Source organism: Antrostomus carolinensis, unplaced genomic scaffold (assembly GCF_000700745.2).
Source record: "Antrostomus carolinensis isolate BGI_N321 unplaced genomic scaffold, ASM70074v2 scaffold10660, whole genome shotgun sequence".
Classification (NCBI taxonomy): domain Eukaryota; kingdom Metazoa; phylum Chordata; class Aves; order Caprimulgiformes; family Caprimulgidae; genus Antrostomus; species Antrostomus carolinensis.
In genome coordinates this window covers 45,122-69,769 of record NW_010289084.1, presented here as the reverse complement: position 1 = coordinate 69,769, position 24,648 = coordinate 45,122, and the positions used below count along the sequence as shown (strand labels likewise).

Here is a 24,648-nt window from a genome sequence, read left to right as displayed (position 1 = left end):
TTCTATGATTCTATGATTCTGTGATTCTCTGTAGCAGTGAATCACCAAGGGAAAAGTTTTATTCTCTTTAATCAATATGTGGCTTAGTAAAATTATTTTAATGAAGTTTTGTTTGTTTAAATTTCAGTTGATTCCCAAATTTATTTCAGCAAGCTAAAAAAGTGGAAAAAAAAATTATGTCGGAAAATTATGTATTTAGGTTGCAAAAGGTGTTATGAGATTCATTAGATCTACTGTATCTCTAATGAAGCCAGTCGTAAAACCTTCTTTAACCTCAACAGCACAAGATAAGGTCTTCACTCTATATTGCATTATGCTTAGGTAGCCTTTGGTCACCAAACTCCTGTGTCTGATTGCCCTGACGACTACAGTTCCACTTTTCAAACCACAGTGGGATGGAGAAAATTTTGAAAAATCTATTTTCTTTTCAAGTATTGTGTTCTTTCAGAGCCAAGCTGGGAATGCCGCAGTTCTTGAGCATAGAAGCCCAGAGCCTGCTGCGAGCCCTCTTCAAAAGGAACCCCTCCAACAGATTAGGTACATGCATGCATTTGGTCGGGGCATTTGTTATATGCGCGCTGCCTTGTCAGGTGATGATTGTTTCTCTTGGTGCATCTTCCCTGACAGTTATCCTCTTCATTATGCAGCATTTTGCATTCCTTCCCAGAGCACAGTGAACTTTGAGCATTACTAGAGAAATTTGCAAAGAGCACAGACAAACCATTGGAATCTAAAATATTATATTAGCTTGTATTTTATTTTTTCGGTGAAGAGGGAGAGTAAGCCACCAGCATTTATGAAGGGTTTAAGGTAACTGCTGCATATGATAATATAGGGAACTGAGAAATAGGTATCTTTTTAATTTTGTATAATTTAGCTGCAAATCTGAGGTGTGGAGCAAAAAGGAGTAGAATTTGTCTCTCCCATTCTCAAATACATCTCAATGCTGTTTCATTCTGTTTTCTGGGAACATTTTCACAGTGGGCTTTCTTCTTTATTACCCTAAACATATTATCTCCTTTCTTACTAGTGTGTTTTCACCCTTTGTTAGTAATCATATTTAAATTGTGATAAACTAGAAGGATGTATTGGATCATGTATCTTATGCCATTTGTACCTTTGGGAGTTTTATTAAGAAATTAATTGCATTTGGCAAGGTCATGGACAATGCTTGGTGCATGACTTTCATTGCAAACCTGGTCTTTATTTTTTATGTGGAAAAACAAGAACAGCCATATCAAGTCAATGATATGAAGGTAATAGCACTGTATTGATTTAAAAATCATATTTAGTTCTGTGAAAAATTTTGAAGGTTTCTTTTTTCCCCACAGCTCTCAAATGCTGCATTTTGGGGTGAGCAAGGGAAGAATTTACTTCTAAAGGAAAGGGGCAAACCTTTCCTTTTTACCTTTGTAAAAAGGTTTGTTGGGTTTTTTGTGACCTTAGGAGCAAGAATTGACATTAGGAACGGGAATTTATTCCTTCAATTCTGTAAACCCTATCACAAGAAGAGAGCTGATGGTTCATATTTGAATATGTGTCTGATTGTCATTGCCATCTATGGGAGTTTTGGCAGCTAATAAATTACTTACCTTTTAGAGAATGGCATAGACTGAGTAAATATTGAGACTTCTGAAAAGCAATTTGCTGTTGTTTCTTGCAACTGTTTATGCTTGTAAGATTATTTTGGATTGGAGATGTAAAGTTAGAAGGAAAAAGCTAAATTAGGAAATGGCTTGTTCTGAGATGAGGAAAGAGCAAGAGGTGCAAGAGAGGTTTCTCCCGTTCCTTCTTGCAGTACCCACATTCAATTCTCAAATGCTGGAGGTGGTGCTGCTGAAGGTCTGCTGCTGCACAGCACTTTTGGTCCTCTGCATTAGCAGTCACAGCATTAGCGACCAAACAGGCAGCAGAGCGCAAAGTGCTTGACAGCTGACTTCCATCACCGTCTGCCTGAGCAGTTTCTGGGTCCTGCAGTTTCTAATAGGCACACGTGGGTGTGCACACACATGTTGAAAGATGGATGCCCTGCTCTGTGCTCATGAGCTTCTGCTTGACCTTTTCATGCTCCAGTAGCTGTCCCTGGCTTCAGGTGGGACAGCATGTGGGCTACTCCAGCCCTCTGCTTTGTACTGAGCACTACCACACCGTCACATTTTAGGTGAATGGATGTTTTCTGCCTGGCTGCAGCAGCTCAGCTGGAGCCCCTGCCTCATGCAGAGGTCAGACACAGTGGCTCAGCTGTTTCCCAAGAGAGCCTGGCTCCTACGGACAAGAACAGTACAAAGCAGGCCACCTCCTGCTCTGATGGCTGGGGAGAGCAGGAACTGAGAGCCCTTGCTCCGTACTAGGACCAGGGGACAACCCAACCTCCTGCAGGGCTAGGTAGGAATGGGGAGCCTGTCCCTCAGCACACTGCTGTGGCCCCTCTCTTCCCAGGGGGATGGCCGCATGGCCCACAGAGGGAATGCCCTCCCGTAGGTTTTACCTCTTGACCTAAATGGTAGCTCTGATACACTGTAGAGACAATAGTGGGAAAACACATGTTCTCAGAAGGTTTCAACTGCTCTCAAGCAATTTGCTTGACATTAGAGAAAATTAGAGTCTTGCGGTTTCTAGGTTTAATCTACATTCAGGAAAATAAGATGCTGCAGCAAGTACAAACTTTTCCCTACTCCATCCCCTCTGTTCCTTTCTACTGTTTCCTCTCTGTCTCTGTCTCGTGGTTTTTTGTTCTGCTCTGCTTGTTTTGTGGCTTCCCACAAACTGCTATCCATCCAAAATAGGTCTCCAGTGAAGTCAGTGGGAGTTTCTGGATGCTAATACTTAAATAAAAAGCTACTCACTAAAATAAGCAAAGTTTATTAGTTTTAGCCATGACAGTTCTAGGCCCCGTATAGTCTCCCTTTTAATAATGCGGAGTGGCTAAGGGTCAAGGTTTTAAACCTGAGGTTTTCTGAAATACTGGGATGGCTGGGAGGAAGGAAGAGATTATTTATAGCACGAATATCCAAGGAAATAAAATCTAAAAGAGTAACAGAAAAATAGATCTTAACATTTCAGGGATAATGGTGGAAAGCTTCTGAAGGTCCTCTCTGTTTTAATTGATTGAGAATCAGCATGATGCACGATGAAAACAGACTTGTTGATAATGAAAGAAGGGATACTTAAATGGTTGGCCTAAATACTGAAAAGAAGTCAGTAGATAAAAGGACTGCTCCGACTGTGGATTTTAGCTTTTTCTGGGAAAGGAATAATAGTCTGAAGCTAAAAGAAAAGTAGTTAGACATCCAGTTTTGAAAAATCTGTGGAAAATTAACAAAGCGTGCTAAAATAAATGAACTATATTATGGATCAAACACTTGTTTTCAGCCATTGTTTCAGAAGTTTGCAAGTCTGGAAAGTGTTTGTATTTAGTTTCAAAGTGTTTTTAATGTTGGCAAGATAAAAGATGCTGAGCTTCGAAAATAATTTTATTCTGACTACCATCTTGCTTTCTGCCATTTGATTTTGATGTCTTAACAAATAGAAGTAAAGATTGATGGTGTATTCTGAAATTTTGCTTTGAAAATTTGTTTTGAAGCTTTGGATTATTAATGGAAAAAATATTAGAGTTGAAGGGAGATACTCAGACAAGGCAGAGAAGGAATTTAGTCATACAATTTACCTGATTCTATTTTTAAGTCTAGTGCCCGTATTAATGCTTTAAAACAAATTTTTAAGGAATGGAAAGTCTTCCTTCCTTTGGCATCCCTTTTTATGGGTGCTGTCTGTTCTTTTCTGAGCCTATGCATTCTAATGTACAAATAGTCTGCATAGCACTGCTTTAGTAGTTTTGCTCTGATTAAGTACAACAAATTTCAGATTATGGACAAGCATAATTTTAAATTCTTAAATAAACCAACTGGAATATCCAGGCAAACAAGGAGTAAGCACTTTGGAAAGGAAATTGTACAACGAATGTGTTACTTCATTACATTGCCAGGAACTCAGGCAAAGGACTGATTCTTACTTGCCCTAAGGTCTGGATCTACTCACATAGATAAATGAATGTAAAGAGCATTTCAGGAGCTCCCTGCACTGCTGAGCAGCATAAAGGGTCCAGAGTACTTTTAATTGAGAAGCTTGGCCAAGAAAGTATAGACTAAAAGCATTCACCAGTAGATTCAGAGTAAAAGCCAAATAAATATTTCCTTACTTCTTTTTATTATTTCCTTAATCTCATGTTCTCAGAGAAGATACATTCTGCTTTGGCACATGGAAAACTTTGTTTTTCAATTTTATAAGATGGTGAGTTTTAAAATATGTTTCACCTTTATCAGAATGACTGTACATCTTTCTTGTAAACCTTAGGAATGCATTTAAAAAAATCTAACCCACTAAAAAGATTCTGAGGCTGTGGAGACACTAAAATTTTATTATCTGAAACTAAAAATCTGGAAACTCTTTCTGCTCATTTTGAATATTCAGATAATCAATTTTCAAATTTCATAGGTGTCCCTTTTTCCCATTGATATATTTCAAGGCTCACATTGTCCGTTATGATTCAACAATCAAAACCGATTACAAGTAAAGCATTGTACTGTTACTGCTCACAGACACTTTTATTACAGGCATAAAACAATCTTAGGTAATCAAGTTCTCACTTATTAACATGAGGCTGCTTTTATATAAATCCTTGCACTCTGTAATGGGTTTAAACTGGGAATTTGATCTGAAAGCATTATTTATCTTCTCAGACCCTTCTGGGACTGGATGGCATGTAGGGATATTTGCAGGCAGTAGGTCTAGTTGTACCGATTATTCCTTACAGATAGGTTTGATTACTGAATTGAAGTTAAACTGAAGTAAAAAAAAAACAGAAACCTAGAGGAAGGTGACAGGTTTGTCGTCATGTGGTGTGCCATCATGTGCTGCACTTCAGCAGTCTGCTAAATACCCATCTCTATACCAAGAAATGTCCACCCCCATGAAAGAGGACTTTCCAGTTATTCCTGTGCTTCTCTTTTCTCTATAAAAGCACATCTCTTTCCAGTACCACTATAGAATTACAGATGGTAGATGAATGACTGAAATGTGCTGAGCAAATCCTCCATAAGCACCAGTGCCTAACCCCTCCCATGGACTTCTTCAGCAGGGTCAGGGTTGTCCCTCCAGACTCCCAGACTGGTCTTCAGTTGAGGAGAGGACCAGGCCACATGCACATAGCCTGAGAGGGAGCCATGGGCTACACCAGCAGGTCTTATGGCAGGGAAGGTCAGGGAATAAAAACTGCAGGAAGCCCTGAACCTTCATGGTGTAAAATCAGCTGCTGGGAATTGGAAATCCTTCACTCTTGGCAAAATTTGGCTATTACTGTCCTAAATTTCTTTAATACATTGAACTAACCAGAGAGAGAGTCAAACCCTGGCACTCCTAACAACTTATTCTCTGAGGTGGCCCTGAGTGGGAAATGCTTATTTTTCAAATAAATGCCTGTGTCAACTGTGTGCTGTATTCGTTATTGCACTGCAGTCCACCACTGATGGAAGTAGCTATGTGTGGGCTTTTTCCGTGGTTCTGATTTCTGTGGTTTTGGCAAAAAAAAAGAGTAACAACAGTAGCAAAAAGTTTGGCTTTCAAATGGATCATCTGAAAAAGGCAGGTCATTCCCATCACACAGTGATGTATCAATAAGCCTACAAAAGAGGGAAAAGGAAAACTGTGGAAGGGACAGAGCAGAGACAATTAAATGCATCAGCAGTTACCTTCAGTCTAGGGAATGCTACCAGTAGCTTACAATGTCTGTAGCATTTATCCCAGTCCTTCAAAATCAGCTTGGCACTTGAGTTTCATCCTCATGTAGTGAAGAGCAACTACTGCACATTACAGAGTTTCTAGTCACCACTACTGAACACATTTTTCACAGATATTTCTTCTCTGAACAACTGCTTAATATAACTCTCTTCAGAGTAACTGTGTTGGTTTCACGTTTCTGTTGGCATTGCTAAAATCAGAATTAATCTGCCAAGGATATCTAGTGTAGAATTTAGACTGTGCAAGACTGTGCATTGAAAAAACATGCTGAGGAAGACATAGAACAAGTCTTATTACTATCTAAGTCTCAGTATTTTCTTGTTCAATACCCAGGGGCCATAAACAACTGCCCAGGGAAGAGTTAAAATAGGGTAAGCATATATGATACTTCACACAGATTCTCTCCCAGTCTACATCTGCCTTAAGATCAAGGAAGGGGTTTCCTGAACCTCTTGTGGTTTGTCAATGAAGTAAGCTTCAACAGATTTAACTTCAACATACTTTTCTGGTCTCCCCCTGAACCCATGTAAATATTTTGCATCCACATCATTTTTTCCAAGTAACTCCATGTCACATAACGATCTTTTGCCTGAGGAAATATCTCCACATTGTTCTGAACCTTTTTCTTGCTAACATAATTTAATGGCCTGTATTGTTGTACTGGAAAAGATGTGGAAGAGTTAATCCCTATCCCCTCGTTCCAAATAATCATGACCTTTTAGATCTCTGTTGTATACCCCCACAGTCATCTGTTTCCTGGTTGAAAAGTCAATAATTCCATAGCATTCTTTGTTGCTCTTCTTTGATTTTTCCTATCTTTAATAAATATACCTTTTTATAGTTGAGGGTGTCAACTACATTCCATACTCAAGTTGTAGGTGTACAACAGACTTATACAGTGACAATAATTATGTTTTTCCTTTTGTCCTCTTTTATCTTTCTAAGATTTTATTTCATGTTGTGTTTCCTTAGAACTGTCTATCACAATCTAAAGACCTCACTCCTGAGGGGAGATGGTCACCTCCAAGCACATAATTTTGTATGGTGGGCTAGGATTGTTTATCCTCATGTGCATCACTTACTTTTGTCTACACTGTCAGATTACCAGGATGGGGAAGTAATCAGAAGAACATTCCTTTTGCTTTATTAGCCAGCAGGCCTGACAGACAATCCTGCATGTTACATGCACAAAGTGTTTGCTTTTCATATCCACTCATCAGTGAATGTTAAGCAGAATGTAGGAAACCGTTCCCGATCAGTGCATTTTGGCAAACATCAGTAATGTCTTGTACACAAGGAGACCAGATGTCACATTTTACAAAAGCTTGAATTGACAAGACCTTTCTAAAGCTGCTTGTAATGTTGATCTTCAGAAAGTACAAGTAATGCATATAAAAAGCTGAATTTTCTGAGGTGCTGAGTGCCTTTTGCAAGATGCTTCTGAATCCTCAGTCCTTTTGGGAATCAAGGATGCTCAGCATCCTTGTAAAGAAGTGCTGGGTACCTTTCAGGAACTGATTCCAAAATTGAAACGCAAAGCCTTTGCTTCCAGATGTTATTTCTCTTACTGGAAAATGAAAGGTGCTATTAATAAAGTCAAATCAACCCAAAAAATGGCATGCTAAATCATCTCTGATAGCTGTTTAATTATTACTGAGCATCTGTTGGTTTTTGTGATGGCACTGAAGCAAATAAATTCAACTAAAGGAATAAAAAAGGAAATCTTCTAATTCCTAATGAAAGAATTAGATTCTTTATCAGCTCTCAGAAGAGTTTCCCTAAATTTCCCGTACAGTAAGATAACAGAAATTTAACAGTGAGGGAAACTGAGAGTGATGATTTTGGTACTCATGCAAATTTGAAGACAGTATTTGAAAAGAGGGAACCTAAAATCCAGGCTAACATGAAATCATTTGCAGCCTTTTCGTATTTTGAGTCTGAACATACTTGTAGTGCAGCTTTCCCTGCCTGTGAAGAATGGGTAATTAGACAAGATATGAAAGTCAGTGGGCATAGAAGAGCTGCTGCTGGTGGTGGGGAGAAGCAGTAGCCTTGCCATAGTTTCAGGACATTTTGGGACCTCTCCTGGCCTCGCTGGTGCATGTGCTCTGCTGCGGCTGAAATCCCACCTCTCGTCTGAAGTCTGAGGAGAGCAGTTATTCAGCCTTGGCACCAACCTCAGCTAGAGAAAAGTAAAAACCCTCAGCCATCAGATTTTCATTAATGAAGTGCCCTTGTCTGTATTTATGGTAGTTTATACTGTTATGGCAGTTGCACTGTTCAGGGTTTCTTGACTAGAAGAAATGTTTTGATGGTGACTCTGACTTTGTCAGAAGAAAAGAGGGGATGAGGAGGAAGGCTGGAAAAGAGATGTCATGCAGCATTCTTCTAAGCGTGATTTCATTTTGATTCTTTCATTCTCTTGTCAGGTGCTGGATTTGATGGAGTGGAAGAAATTAAACGTCACCCTTTCTTTGTTACTATAGACTGGAATGTAAGTGGAGTGGCATTTTATTTATTTTTTTATTGTTACTTTTCTTAGATAAATTTTTGAAGACAAATTTCCATGCTTAGAAAAAAGATGAAGTGGACTCTCAACACAGAAAACCCAGGAGCTAGAGCTTTTAAGTGGGTGCCTATGTTTCTTGCATACATATTTGGCAGTGTTAGGTTTATGATCGGAATTGATGACCTTAAAAGACTTTTCCAACGAAAAGGATTCTCTCATTCTATATATACACTTATTCACATATCCATAAATGAAAGAAATATAAAGCTGCTTTCATAATTACCAGTTTTTTCTGGCTGCTTGTCTCTGGTCTGATGGTCTGGCTTATCACAGTACTACCTGAGGGTGTTTGCAGTGTTATGCAGAATAATTTCCACATTCAGCTCTAACAAACATGATGCATTGATTGTGGGAGCTGGACAGGAGTGAAAATGAGCAGCTTTAAATGAAAGAATTCCTGTAATATTTCAATTGCAAAAGTAAATGGAGCCAAAGGACTGGGCTTGAAAGAGATCATAGAATCATAGAATGGTTTGGATTGGAAGGGACCTCAAAGATCATCTAGTTCCAATAGAGATACTCCCCAGTGATCTGATCTAGTTCCAATAGAGATACTCCCCAGTGATCTGACGCTGTAGGTCCCTCCCTCTTTCTGCTTTTATTTTCCATATTGAGATGCTTGTCCGTTCTCACTGGTTGAGACAAGCTGGACTAAATGCTAGTTTTATTCTTTCTGATATCAAGGACCTCCAAGAATCCTTTTCTCTCTTGGAATTATTCAGAGCAGCTCCAGGTCTGCTCTTACATGTCAGCCAACAGTAAATCCAAGTTGCTCCCAGACCTCCAGGCACACCCTTTTCCCAAACACAGCATGGTGCTACTGGGACTGTCTGGGTAGCCGTAGAGCTGCCACAGCAGGCTGTACAGGTACTTTATGCTGGAGAAATAATAAATCTTCCAATGAGAAAGCTTTGTTGACCCCTTCCTGTCACTTTTGGCCTAAGTGACTGTAGGACAGGTTCTGGCCCTTCCACTGTACTGTGATGGGGGCTACAGAAAAGCAAAATATAGATGGATTTTTAGAAGAGTGGTTTTACATCACTTGAGTATACAAGTCAACCAGCCAGACAGGAAACAGCAATTCCACTTACAAGTGGTTGATGTTTTATTGAGGTGAGTCATTAATTTAACATCAGCACTCAAAATTGGAACAGCAAACATTTGATCAAATGTAACACGGCTCAAATAAGGCATGTCGGACATGATTCACGGAATGGTAAACAAGGATTTATTTTATTGCTATCAGCAGCAGCTCATAAATCTGGTGGCGGAGATTAGCTAAGTATTCGATTTAGACTTGCAACAGGTTAAACCTTCTCACATTTTCAGCATCATATTTGTTCAAATTGACTTATTTTTAGACAAACTTGGAGGCAAACACTTTTCATTCTTGATCTGGACATCTGCCAGTGCATCAGAGCTCCTGTTTTCCATATCCTCTGGAATTTTCTAGTTTAATTTTGTCTGAGCTGTGTTATGGTATTGTTATGTCTCTTTAATATTTGATCTGAATTCACTCATGAATGCTAGTGTAACAGGTCACATTGATGCAGTTCTCACTATAAATTCTGGTAAAACAGCATGAATATATGTGGCAGAGACATTCTCAAACCGCTGCCCAGGGCTTTATAGTAGAGCTAATTCCTCTGTGAAAGCACATTTTGTGGTGCCCAGGTGGCCTTTGAAAGGCTCAAAGAATCATTTATCTTGAAAAAACTCATTAATCTAATTTGAATTGCATGTTGAAGAGTTGGCATGATTCGTAAGCATGTTAAGAGACCATCAGTGAAAGTAGAGTTTGAGATTTTCCTTCATGGCCCAGCTGATTTTTAGTCCCATTACATATGTTCTGGAGCCTAGATTCTCTTACCTCTTCTGCTTCTTACTAATTTTGAGGATCTGTATAATAAATTTACATTTATAAAAACATTAAGTGAAAAGAAAAAATAGAGAATCCTGAAGAGCTGTTTTCTTTATTATTATTATTTTCTGTATTTCTCTGATTTCTCCACAGTCCTTAGCTTTGCAATCAAAATACAGGTCAGGTGCATATGTCTTAATGTAATAAGGAGCACTGGAGCAGTGAAAGGGTTTCTCCTTCTGTATTTTCTAGTGGAGCAGCTCATTAACTCATCACGGAGAAATGAGGCCCTGGATCTTGGGATGGTTTTCCACTCCTCAAAACTACCTTCTCTCATGATGACTGGTGATTGTTTCAAGCTCAGTCCTTTAGTGAACAACTTCATGTCTGTCCTAAGGAAATTGTAGAGTCCTCCATCATTTGAAAAAGCTCTTATGGACGAGTTAGGGAAATATCTAACATGAAGAGACTAGGTATGCTTGAACATGACTTGGAGCTAGAGAGAAAGGTGGATTTAATTGCCCTTTGATGCCTTATCTAGCCCTCCAACTTTGCTGTAAAATATAGCTGTAAAAACTCATTTTAATCCAACATAATTAGTGCTTATTGCACTCTCTTGGAGACAGACAGATCGTTATGACACAGATCAGCTATCATTGTAATATATTTGCTTATTTAATCTTAATTTTACTATCACTTACGGAACTTGTGAGGTTTATCTAGTTACAGCAGCAGTAGTGTATGCATTTGAGTGGTGTGAGTCAGCCTGGCCCTGAGCTGAAGCCAAGACTTTGCCTTACAATGATCATCGAACCAACTGTTTGCGTGTTCTCCATGGAGAGAAACAGAGCAAGATCAGAGATCAGAAATGTATCAGGCACAGATGTTTAGTTCTTATCTCTTTACTGTTGCAGGAAAAAGAGTCCCTGATGCCCTCATTTTGTTCTTCCATCACATATATGGAATTATTTACATCGATTTGCAGGCAGTCAGCAAACAACATTGTAGAGGCAGGACATGAATGTTGATTTATTTTATAAATTGGTAATATAAAGATTTTAGAGAGCAAAAGGCAAGCTCTCTTGGAGAGCTTCTGAACTAACTTGGCAGCATGGTAGACAGGACTGCTGCAACTGACAGCATAGCACCTTTCAGCAACTGTAGGAAAATGATCCTTCATCAAGAGATCCCTTATCAGGAAGGGTCAGAATGGGTTAGTGTCTTCTAGAAACCCAGTGTGAAACAGGTCTTTTTTTTTAAGCAAGATTTCTCCTACAAGAGTGATATGATAACCAAGAACAAACTGCCAAGTTGCTTCATCTCAGTTTAAAAGAGAAATGAGAGTTAGCTTCTTCCTTCCAAGCTGTGTGTCAAGTCTAGATATTGCAGTGATGAAGTTATTAGAATCACAGACAGGAATGTATAAATAGGATCTTCACGTCAGAGTACTGTCAGAGCTGTTCCCTTGGGGTTTGGATTGGAGCTTGGTTATTGTCTTTAACACTGAAGTGTTTACCTGTTGGAGCCATTGTTTCCCACTTGTTTCCCATCTTTCACTGTCTTCAAACAGACACAACCAGACAGTGTCTGGTTCAGATGAAGGCAGTGAATGCAGTGGAATCAACACACACAGTGTAGAAAAGCCCTGTTGTGATGCTGCAGATGCTCATGTAAAAAAGCCCCGTTATGATGCTGCAGATGCTCATGCCAAGCACAGCAGTGCTGATAGCGTGTAAACTCTGCAATAGGTGCAATCCTGGAAAACATGAGTGTGGCCAGAGAACAGCTGTCCTCCCATCCTCTCCCACAGCTGCTTTACATCATTCCCATATTCCAGGGTGCTGTTCTTCAGCACAAATCTCCAGCTACCCTAAGTTTAACTTTTGGTGTATAAGTAGCACTAAGTGAACTGCGGACAACTTGACACAGAGTTTTTATGCCCAAACTTAAATTGTGGCATGAGCTAATCTCTGTACGTCTCTTCTTTGCAGCTGTTGTCACCCAGTAACAAACACCTGAATTCTCACTTCCCAGGGTGAAAAATAGCTTGAGATTTCTGCAAATACCATTCTTACTGCTCTAAGGCATTTAGTAGGCACTGCGACACAAATTCAATAGATCCTTTGTTAAATGAATGGACTGTCTTTCATGATCAGGGCTGGGATTCACAGGAAGGAGACTAGATGTCAAGCTCCTTCTGAGTTTTACCTGCTTACTACCCTTGCACCCCCTTTTCTCCCTAAGGCAAGCAGACCCAAACTGAGCTGACCTCAGATAATTTCAGTTATTGGCACTGAGAAAGCACAGGCTGATTCCTGATTTTTTTACTACTGTTTCTTCTTTCCAGGTCATGCATAAAGAATTTCTGGCTTTTCATTGAAAATTAAAAATGAAATCCCTTTTTGCAGACTGCAGTCGGAGGAGTGGGCTATAACAGTAGCTTTTGTTTAGATGACAGGCTAAATTGGAACTAGCGCACATGACACGCTAGAAAATGAACTGTCAAATACAGCTGAAGGAAGGAGTGGGAAGAAAGTGGACGCAAGTTCTATTTCCTTTAATATTAATCAGAGATCAAACTAAACTGGAAACATGATTTAATTTTACTAACAGTAAAAATTGATCCCAAGGTCTGAATTCTGCTAGCTTTTCTATCATTTGCAGGCAGTAACATTGAGCCATTACTCTAGGAGAAGGCAAGCATATTAGAAGGTAGTTCGTCCTTTTGTCTGCTTATTGGATTTTCCATGACAGGTGTATGTATCAAGGGAGTTTATTCTCACACTACAGGTGATTCACTTGTGAAGGGTAGCATCTTTCTGTTTCTAAAAAGTGTCTTAGGAATAGTTCAGTTCTTCATCAAAGAAACTCAGCTGAGGAAATGACTAAATAATTTTTAATTAAATTAAACCATTTTCTTTTTCTTTATATTTGCCAGGCACATGTACTGGGCATTTGCATCTTTGGGGTTTTTTAAGGAGTGCATTTTTTTAATGATGAAAAATTAACTGCTTATAAATAACAAGAAACAGACGCGTGCCACAGCATTTTGTTACTAGTCTTTCTGATGTATTACTTGAGTTCCAGCTGAAGGACATGTTCGGATGAAGCTCATGTCAGGTATCTGGCAACATACATTAAGAAAAGGTCATTGGAACCTGGGGGAAAATTAGTTATTTAAAAAAAAGACTTTTGTCCCAAATAAGAAAGGAAGTTGATGGAAGCTCATAGTTTCTCAAGCTGCTATAGAACTGTGTTCCAATTAATTCATAGATACTTATTAATCCGAAGACACTGATTATCAGAGTCTTGGAAGGACGTGAGGGGGTTGATAGTAGACAGAAGCATGGATTTCTATCCAGGTGTGAATATCTAAATCAATAATTTCATACCTTGGAGTTCATCTCCCTCATTCTGTAGATGATGTGCTCCCTCCACACAGCCTCTGGATCCATCAGTCGTGCATGATGCACGGTGATTCCTGATACCTGTCAGTCACATTTTTCTGTGATAAGTCAATGCTGTGGTCACTTAAAAAAAAATGGGGGTGGGATGTGGGGGGTTAATCTTTACTGGGAAAGAGAAGCAAATTACATTCTCAATAAAACATTAAGGGCTAAGGAATACATTTCTGCTTTACGGATGTGGAAGCAATATGGAAGGAAAAAAAATCTTCAGCTTCTTATATCCATGCAAAATAACACACATATAATGATCTTAAGCACCCAACCTGAAATGCTCCAGCTAGCACTAACATATCCAAAGTCTCTTTTGAATACCTAATAAAATACCCCAAAATAATAATTTGGTTATAAAAGCTGAGATTTAAACTGGGACAACTGGGACCCTGTTCCCATTAAAACAGGCAGTGGAACTCCTAGTGGCTTCGGCATACAGAGTCAGGATTACCATGATATGGGATGCAGATACTGTTTAAACTTCCCTAGAAGTTATGTAAGAGCCTGATAGAGATGGTCAAAGAGGAGATGTGAAACTTAACTTGCCATGTCATTTGCCGCCGTGGTTGCTTTCTGGTGGACGAGATCAAGGTGAAATATCAGCCTCAAATAATTTTAGAACCATGGTAGGAGATAATAGGTTAATACATTTCATCTAAAATTAGAAATACTCTTGGAAAATCCAGAAGGATCTCAAATCCTCCAAGAGATTTGTTCTCTGCCTGTATAGAAAACAGCGGCTTTGATTCTTACTGTTTTCTTAGATCAGTTGTGTTTTGCAGTCTACAGGATGCGGGTTTTTAAAGAAGCATTCTGCCTACAGCAAGCCTTCATGTTTAACTGTGTTGGGCTCCCCTGTGGTTTAGTTTGCTTCAGTGAATTGGCTTTTCTTGTAGTGGCTCACTCAGAGACCTGGAGCCAGTGTGGGATGGGAAAGCCCACAGATGACACTTCTCTGCTTGTTCTTGTTCCTCAAAAATTTCATTTAATTACCCGATTCAAGAGCTTGGGGGGAAAAAAAATGTTTGAGGCAGTTTACCTTTTGCTGTTCCTAGCTGTCTAGTCAAAAAAATTAGAAAACATTTTTATCACAAGTGGAAAAGGAAATGGAAAAGGGAGTCATCCGGGTTTTTGAGGCTCAGAGGAGGTGCCTCTCACTCACACAAGAAACTTCTTTGTTTCCATCCCCTCCCAGCAAGCAGATTCGTGATTACACATCTTTAGGTGGTGTGTGACTCATGATGAATCTTAAATCCCTCCCTGGTAGTGGAGGATGTGGGTTAGGGATTCAAAATACAAATGTAGCTCCAACAGCACTTAAGAAACTGCAGATGGGGGGAGGAATTAAGAGGCCAGGGAGAATATGGTTACGATAATCAAAAGAGAGTGCAGTTCCCCAATGATGTACGACTCTAAAACATTTTCCAATTTTTGGACCTCACAGGATGAGGGGTGCATTTGATTCAAGAAGGAAGCATGTGCATGTGACCATATTGCATTCTGCAGTAGGACTGCAGTTGTGAATTAAGACAAATAAAGGGAAGCTGGAAGCAAATAGCTTTCTCAAAGTGAAATCCTAGCAACAGGAAAACCTTCAGTAGGTGCTGAGTTCTCTTTCAAAGTTCTGTGCAGACAGAAAAAGATGTATGTTAATTACTAGGTTGATACTTTTCAGTTGATGAGTGACACTTCCTGTTTAAGATTGTAACTGGCTTTTAATTATTTGGAAGACTGGCTTTCCATTGTGGCTCACAGCAATTATTCATCTTTTTTTCTCTCAGAAGATATGGAGCAGTTTTACGCAAGCAGGAACTTTTTATGGTCGAAATGGCCATTAATTATTGCAGAGTCATTTCCAGCCTCACCATTCCACTTTTGCAAGGAATCATAATTCAACCACAAACATATGCTTTATGCTAATGCTAATATTATACTACAGAATGTCCTGCCTCAAGAACCTTTATTTAGCTATGCAAAAAATCACGTTCAAATTATGTTGATGTATATATATCTTAGGTTTGACCACATGCTTTATATTACAGAATTTAATTCACCACAAAAGCCACAGTTAAAAAGAATCTTCCTGCATGCAAATAGCTGGACAAGCATGTATTAATCTCCATTAAATATTTTGAAAAATCAGCTCATTATTAAGTTGTTTTAAGAGCTAACTTGAAAATACATATTACAAACAGGCATAAAATTGAACTCTCCAGCTCTTATCATGACTTGAAAGTTTGGATGAAACATTATATTTATGCTCAGACATGTTAATTATTGGACACTGTCTGTGATTGCTAATTCAGGCCTTTGAAACCTGAGAACAAAAGCATTGCTAGAAAGGGAATGCAGTCCAGAGACTGAAATGTGGGGCACAGAGTCAAACTGGAGCTCTGTTCCCCGTGTCATCATCAGCATGATGCTCAGTTTTGGCCATTTCAAGCAGAGATGATGCAGAGATAACTGAAATCAATAGGACACTTTCCATTAACCTCTGTAGGCTTTGGATCAGATCCAGACATGCTGCACCTCAGTTTCTTTATCTCCCTGAGTGTGTGTGTGTGTGTGTGTGTGTGTGTGTATGAATGCTTGCAGAGAGGCACAGTGAAGCAATTCCTTAAAGATCACTAAGCGTGAGTAAAGAGGCCACAAAGTCCCTGGTAATAAAGGCAGTGTATGCACATGCATTTATGGTGACTGTTACTTATGTGATCCCTTACATGCCCCATCACTAGCCAGCAAAATCTCACACACCTGCAGTGCTTACCTGTTATATACCTTCCTCTCTTCCTTATGTTTTTCCTTGGTTTTTCTCCTCTGCTCAAGCCATGTTTAGGCCTTCAGCATGATTCCCCACCTATCCACAGTGCTTTCTTCCTGACATCTTTTGAGGGGAATTTCGTCTAATCTTCAGCTGTGAGCCCCATTCCCTTTTACTAGATATGCCAAAAGAACAAGTCTCTTGTTTAGGTTGTGAGCACCAGGCAGCCAGGCCTGTTGCTCAGCTCAGTCTGGCAGAGTGTCAAACATATTGCAAGCTCTTAACAAATAATAAATGCTAAACCAGTCACGGCTTCATGGCGGTTCTTTGTGCTCATTGTCATTGCTGCGCTGCTGAACTCACCCGTACACAGTTTCCTGGTATTACCTTTGCACGTTTGTCTTTCCCTTAAGACCAGTGAATTTCCAGATGCCTCAGCCGGAATATTGTGCCAGTCTACAGGCTACATTTTTACTGGAAACATCTGAGTTTGTATTCTGGATTCCAGTAACTAAAAAGTGAAGGGACCTTCCAGGGCACAGGTTTTAAGCTGACCAGTCAAGTAGGAGCCAGAGCAATGGATATATCATCCTTTTTTTGTCAGTCCTGCAAGGATGGCACAGAGTTTAGAGAGGACTCCCTAAACAAAGTGGGGGAGCCTATCTGCAGATGCTGAAGGTGTACAGATTGTTGTTGTTTATGATCTGTTCTTCTCCTTGCAGAAACTATATAGGAAAGAAATCAAGCCGCCTTTCAAGCCCGCAGTGGGACGGCCAGAAGACACCTTTCATTTTGATCCAGAGTTCACATCTCGGACCCCCACAGGTTGGTAAGATGACATATGGGTAATGCATCTCTTCAGTGAGTAAATACATTCTTCCTTCCCCTCTCCATTCCAATGGGGTCTAAAAGTCTTGTGGGATTACTGGGTTTTGTAATATCCAACAGGAATCAAAGACTTTTGCATTTCTAAGAAAAGAAGCTTGTAAGCATTTCACATTCATCTGTCTTCAGGAAGGACAGAGTTATTTTTTAATAAAAAATAACTATTGATTTGCTATTTTGTTACTCTTATCATTGCTTACATTATCTGAATTTAACTATTTTAAATTACCTCAGCTTCAAACAATTTTGCATCTCTGCAAGTTAGTATGGAGTTATATACTCCACAGATGTTTTTCTTTAATTAAATCCCATGGACTATGGACTGTTGGAAGTTACTACATGGTTAACAGTAATGAAGAATCATCAAGTTCTCAGACTGGTGGAGTTTTGCCAACAGAAAATTTGGCTCACGGTATTTAGAAAATCCTTGCAGTGAGAATATTGTTTCTGTAATTTCTTTTTCCTATCAGGAATACCATCTTTTGTGCACTATATATATGAAGGCAATTGTTGCATTAAACACTGTCTTTCCACTCTTCTAGTTGAAAGGAAGAATATCTGTAAGCTCAGAGTGGTAATCCTAGTTATAACCTTGCCTCTTGTTAGACATGGATAAGCTACATTACATTTCTGCCTGTGATATTCCTGTTTAAAAAAGTACCTATTTATATGTTCTAAAACGTAAAAATTAATTTGGCTGTTGTTTGTAAAAGACTATAAAGATGGTAAGTGCTGTAAATATCACATAGCATTGTTGTAATAACCAAGTATAAAGTCTCAAGCCTCAGCCCTTAAATTACCCCAGAATTGTTGCAGGCAGAGCAAAAGATCTGAGCTTTCATTACGAAAACCACTGCATTATAGCACGTGAATCGTAGAATCATAGAATGGTTTGGGTTGGAAGAGACCTTAAAGATCATCTAGTTCCAACCCCCCTGCCATCAGCAGGGACACCTTCCACTCAGGTGTCCAGGTTGCTCAGAACCTCATCCAGCCTGTCCTTGAAGACTTCCAGTGAGGGAGCATCCACAACTTCCTTGGGCAACCTGTTCCAGTGTCTCACCATCCTCATGGTAAAGAATTTCTTCCCAATATCTAGTCTAAATCTACCCTCTTCCAGTTTAAAGCCATTAATCAGAGCTGAGATTTCCTGTAGTTTTCATTCAGGCTTATTGTGACCTTCAGTCTTTTTCTTAAAACTAGCCCAAGCCTCTATTCAAAGCCTGGCTTAGACCTGCTTTCATAGAGTATGAAATAGTGGTACCTACTCAAAGTGTTTTAACAGTCTTGGTTCCTAGTTCTTTTGGCAAGGATGTGCCGACTTTCCCAAGCAATAAAAGTATTACGCTCTAATTATTTGGGTCCAACTGGAACATCCACCTGTCTCCAGGATATGTTAGTCATGTTCTGATATTCACAACCCACTGCATGGAAACAAATAATCTTTGGATACCAGACATTTCAAACCTTTGATTTTAGCTTTAATTCAGATTTCAAACTCATTTATCTGAAATATTATAGACTGCAAGTTAGTCTGATCTTGAGAGAAGTGCAGGTTGGTGTTGCTCTGGAAAGTCTCAGGGAAGCATTGAGAGTTTGGATTGCTTTGGAGGTTCACAATTCATTGGTTCCTAAGGTCAGCTCTGAGTGTGCCAAATATGTGGGTTTTGACATTGACTGTTCATCTCTATGGGTATAGTTTCACATCTTTTTTTTTTTTTTTTTTTATGGATTCATCTGAATTTGAGTTGCTTTTCCTGGACATTTGTTTCCTAAGTCGACCACTGTGGACCCACATCTCATTTGTGCTGACTCAGCTCCTTGCAGGGAGCAGCAGGCTGGAGCAATCCAGGTTTTGAATGATGATTTGAACAAGTATCAAACCAAGATCATTCTGGTGATCCAACTTAGACTTCAGTCCACAAATGTTTGTACTGTTTTAAGTGATGGGGAAGCATACTGTAACCAGCAAGGATGTCTTAGGGTGGCTTTACTGCTGAGAAAAAAAACATATAAAATTGCACCTGAAGTATCTAAATTTCCACCTTTGCAGATAAGATAATAATGTTTGCTTAACCCCAGTGAAGCATGCTGAAGTAAATTACTTAAGATTTATGAAGCCTTTGAAAATCCTGTAAAGTTAGATGCTCTAATGGGACAAAGCATTATGACATTCACAGGCAGAAAGATAACCGTTATACAAGATTGGTGTTTGCAAGTGGGTCTAATTCAGACATATGAAATTATTCTGGATTTAGCAAGACTACGAAAATATTTAGGTTTCATAGCTCTCAGTTAGTTAACATGATTTAAACACAATTTTGCACTTAACACAGGTGTTTTAACATTTAATTCATAGGATAGGCATATTAGTAGTTGGTGATGAATATTTAATAGTGAACACCAAATAATCGGTCATACTTCTACAGCATTTGATAAAGAGATTGATAAAGAGAGTGAATTATGAAGGAACAGTTATTTTTAAATAGAGTTGACCTAGTGCTTACATTTTAGAGCTGGATCACAGCTTTTCTGAAGTTCAGGAGTTTTCAGATTTGAATTGTTGTCATTCCATTTTTAAAATAAACATCCTTTCCTCTTAATTAATCCCTCTTGGAAAATCACTGTTGTATATATGCCATTATAAGTACTCAGTGATGCAAGAGGTCTGGTGTGATTCATCCATGTATTTGCAAGAAGAGTGCCCATCTGTACACCAAGATAAACAAATAGCTCACGTCATTTTACCAAAAGACAAGCTTCTCCACATACTTTGCAGTGAGGTCTGACTTGCTGTGCTTATTTCTGACTCCTGTCAAAGCTGAGATGGCTTTGTAATGAGACTGAGAATTAGCTGCAGTCTCAGCTTTGTTTATTTCTGAGCATATAATTTGTTTTTACCATATTCTGGCTTCAGATCCTCTGTCCAATTGACCAGTAGATTTATACAGCAAATGTCCCCACAAGGAAATACATTCTTACATATTTTCAGGACCTCAAGCAGTACTCAGTCTTCCACACCATTCCCTTTACACTACTGGGTGTAGATAAGTGAGTCAGATATAAGGTCCAGTGGGGATGTATTTTCTTTACTCTAGTGAAACTGGGTATTTACACACTCATACAAGGAGGTAGCTTTCTAAAGGAAGTTTAGCTTTGTAACCTTGCCGTGGTAAATCATATGTTGCACTGCAATAAATGTGAAGGGTGCGGGGGAGAGGGGACAAAAAAAAAAGAACAAATAAAGGTAAGCAAATTTGAGTACTATAGGTTCTATAATACCCAGCCAGCTACCCAGCTGCCCAGGAATGGTTTGCTATACGTCTCTTACTTGTTTATGAAAATACCTGGGACAAAACATAACTGGGGAGAAAAAACTCCTTAAAGCTCTTCAGAATTTTAAGTGAAGTGCAACTCTTCTCTTCTCTTCTCTTCTCTTCTCTTCTCTTCTCTTCTCTTCTCTTCTCTTCTCTTCTCTTCTCTTCTCTTCTCTTCTCCTCTCCTCTCCTCTCCTCTCCTCTCCTCTCCTCTCCTCGTTTGGCAGGCTTCTTCTTTCACTGAGCAGTGGCATAGGTTCCAGGAACTGCTCTCTAGTTATTTCATTCCAAACACAGAATAATTCAGGGCTTTTTTATCTTCAGCCATTCCTCCCCTGGATTTACCATGTCAGGGGAAGGAGTGGGGAGAAAATCTCCATGAAGGTTAGTTAAAACACTCCTAGCCATTTTGTTCACCGGAGGACAAGTCAACCAGCATCTTCCCTGGAATAGATCTCAGCTCCTAAAGCTGCTGCAGAAAGATCCTTATAAGGCTACAGACCACCACTGGAGCATCATGCTTTTACACCTGCTTCAGGTTCTGTCTTCTCTACATTCTCCTGACCCACACAACATACTACATTACCGATAAACCACTTTAGCCTTTGTAATTTCTGTAGTCAAGGTGTGCTGTGAAGGACAGATATAGCATCTTGCAGCTTTTTTCCACTCCCAGGAGCACCTCTGCTAAGCCAAAGGGGTGCCCTGCCTCGAGCCATTTAGCTTTCTCCTAGCCTTGCTATCCTGTGCCTCCTCTCTGTGTGCAGACTCCTGGCACAGACAGTGTTTTGCCTAAGAATGGACAAGCACTGTGAGAAAAACCCTCTGTATCCAAGAGGCGACATCCTTACAAGCAATACTCCTGCACTGTTCAGATCCAGAGGAAAAGGAGACAGAAGGCACACCAAAGCCTGGATATGGAAGTGGATTATATTCATGTGTGTCTGCCAGTTTAGCAGGCTCTGCTGTTGACTGGCAGGGGTGACTTTGTCTGTTGCAGGTACTGTTACTTTCTGATCTTTTGTGCAGCTCATGAGGCCATTTTCTTCCTTCTCCTACAGATTCTCCAGGTGTTCCTCCAAGTGCCAATGCCCATAATCTTTTCAGAGGGTTCAGCTTCATTGCCTCTAACTTGGTGCAGGAGCCTGCACAGCAAGATGTGCACAAGATCACCGTCCACCCAATTGTGCAGGTACTGATACTGATGTTACACTTTGCATTTGATGGGCAGATGCATATGTGCGTAGTGTATTTCAACTGCCTCAGCATTCTCACTGGTGTTTCGCAGCTACCCATTGTAGGTAGGAGGTGTTTACATGCAGCCTGTAGGAGGTGGGAAACATGAATTTTTTCCCAAAGGCTTTTATCTTTAAGTTCACATTCTCCACAGCTTTTACAAAGGAAATAGGAATCACACCTTATCACAACTGCAATTGTGATAAGGTGCGATTCAGAAAAGTACTTCTGAATACCTGAAACACTATTCCAGTTGTGCATACGGGTCAGGCAACAAAGTGTTGCTTCTTCAGTGAATGCATGTCATTCTCAACAGTTTTGTCTTCAATTATATGATACAGTCTGTGTTGGCAAAGGGACTCGATGAACTTCGGAGGTAGGCTCCCACAGACACAGCGCCCAGGCTCCTGGGTGTAAGAGGCCACAGTGTTCCTGTTGCTATTGCACAAGAGCCCGGATATACTCACATAACCCAGAGCGGCTTGACAGGGGAAGCACACTTGCCAGACACTTGGTTCTTTTCTGCCATTCCTCTACAACATGCTCTCCAGTTTTTGTCATTTAAGCCAGAAATAAATTTCTACAAATGGCTCAATACACCAGAGGAACAGTGAATTGGGAGAAAGAACTGGGCGGCTCAAAGATGCAGCAAATTTTCGCACAAGGAAAAAGTTCCCTTCCTACCCACAGCCAGACGTATGTAGCCCCTGCCTGTGGTTTTCATAGTTTTCCTCTCTATTTTAATGATTTGCAGTGGAATATGTCATGTTCTGAAATATTCTTTTATGCAACAGTTAGTGCAATGTTACCAAGCAATTACATCCCAGAAATTTTACATATATTCCTGTGATTTGCTTTGTAAAAATGTAATGAATGTTAACACATGCATGTCTTATAATTTAGAAGGTTTTGTGTGGACCTTGCTAGTGAGGTTGCATTTTCAGACAGAGGATACTAGAGGATTTTTAGAACTGCTTTAGAAATAAGTTTATATTTCTAAGATTTGTGGGTTTGTCAGGGGATTTGGGCCCGCAGTTTCCTGTGAATTTCTAATAGGAGGTGATTGCCTCTATTCCATAAATAGTTCAGAAAATCACTGCTTTTTTGCCATTACTTCTACATGGACAACTCCATCTTACAGACTAGAAAAAGGTAAAAAGGGAGGGGACACACTTGTTTAAATAGAGCACTTCAGATTTTTTTCACTGAACTTATTAAAACTGCTCAGGACAAAAGAGCTCTTTGAAAGAGATGAGATCAAGCACTTCCTTTATTAAAATGAGGCTAATCCATGCTTTTACATACGCATGTCCTGATTACCTTGTTTCTTTTGTCTTTCCCTGTAGCAGTTACATGGGAACAACATTCACTTTACAGATGGGTACGAGATCAAGGAGGACATAGGAATTGGCTCCTATTCAGTATGCAAAAGATGTGTTCATAAAGCTACAGAAACAGAGTTTGCAGTGAAGGTAAGAAAGCCTTCTGGTAGATGCCAGAAACATGGCTGAGACTGCTCTGCCAGCTTGGGCAGCAGTGAAGCCAGTGGGTATTTTGTTGGCTTATTTCTTGTTGGTGAGTGTTGCTTAGAAGATGACAGGTTCATGGTAAGCCTTACAGTATTTCTCACACCTTAATCTCATAAAGTAAAATTCCTAGATGGAAAAAGCCTTTACCGTCTTGCATGGAAATCCTGCTAATCATTTCAGCCATGCTCCTTGCAAACTAGATAAGGTTTTTAGCAGATCCTGCACATTGAATAATTATAAGTAAGCAAAATAACAAAATTATTGTGAAATTGAAATAGCATTTTATTCTTCTTTCTCAAGTTACTTAGTTCTGACATTTTTTTATTGTAATTTGACAGATTTGTCAGTGAAAACAACGATCAGCTTCAAAAACTCAGATTTCCTTTTGCCACCTTGACATTCAACAACAACATGCTACACAAAAGAGCAAAAGGCAGTCTTCTGCAGAGATTTAAAATATTAATTCAGTGGAATTTAGCTGGATAGTAGAGAAAAGGCAGTGAACTACAGACTTGATCAAGCAACACTACATAAAACAGAGTCACTGCAGCCACAGAGGCCAGGAAGCTGCTAGGATATAGGTATGAGGGAACCTTTTCTGGTAGGGAATAACTTTAGTAGAACTGCTTTGAAAGGTCATGCTCAGAGGACTAAGTCACAATCTCTATTAAATGCTATGGAATAAACAGTATGAAGTTATTACAGTGGGCAGAACAGGCCAGTGTATGTGGCAAGTGGTTGACAGGTTACAGCTCAGAGGAAGAGTTCCAAACTTTCAATTTTCTTTAAGAAAAAGGCTTAGCAATTAAAATGCTCATTTCTTAGAAAAGTACTTAATGTTTTTCTTCTTGTACCTAAAAAAGACAAGATTGGATTAAATGAGGAATTAGTATAGTGAATTTGAAAAGACATGGACAGTTAAGCCAGATCCTTTCATTCTGCATGATCTCACAGGAACAAATCGCTTAAGTGAGCATAAGTAGCTCCCTGAAGTCACTACATAGAGAAATGTATTTACCAAACTTGCAGTAAGTGAGCAATTCTAGCCAATTGCTGCTCTACTTTTCTTATTTTAAAATTTTACAAAAGTTATGTAAACTTAGCTTATAAGTTAGATTGTGTCTTTGCTATTAAATGAGATAATGAAAGCTTAAAGAAGTGATCCAAACTGCAGTCATGAGATAAATGAGCTGCAGGTAGTCAACAGAATAATATTAAACCTTTTATTCGGTCTTA

At 39.4% G+C, this 24,648-nt stretch overlaps 1 protein-coding gene across 1 annotated transcript in view; it reads left to right on the top strand.

The window, feature by feature from the left end:
• Nucleotides 1–448: 448 nt before the first annotated feature.
• Nucleotides 449–24,648, top strand: part of LOC104525663 (ribosomal protein S6 kinase alpha-2) — a gene marked incomplete at its 5' end in the record, with an annotated part of 50,789 nt that continues 26,589 nt past the window's right edge. The window contains 5 exons of the mRNA XM_010168883.1: nucleotides 449–537; nucleotides 8,226–8,290; nucleotides 17,168–17,270; nucleotides 21,709–21,839; nucleotides 23,230–23,355. Of these exons, the coding sequence (XP_010167185.1) occupies nucleotides 449–537; nucleotides 8,226–8,290; nucleotides 17,168–17,270; nucleotides 21,709–21,839; nucleotides 23,230–23,355 (514 nt within the window). The remainder of the gene's footprint in view (nucleotides 538–8,225; nucleotides 8,291–17,167; nucleotides 17,271–21,708; nucleotides 21,840–23,229; nucleotides 23,356–24,648) is intronic.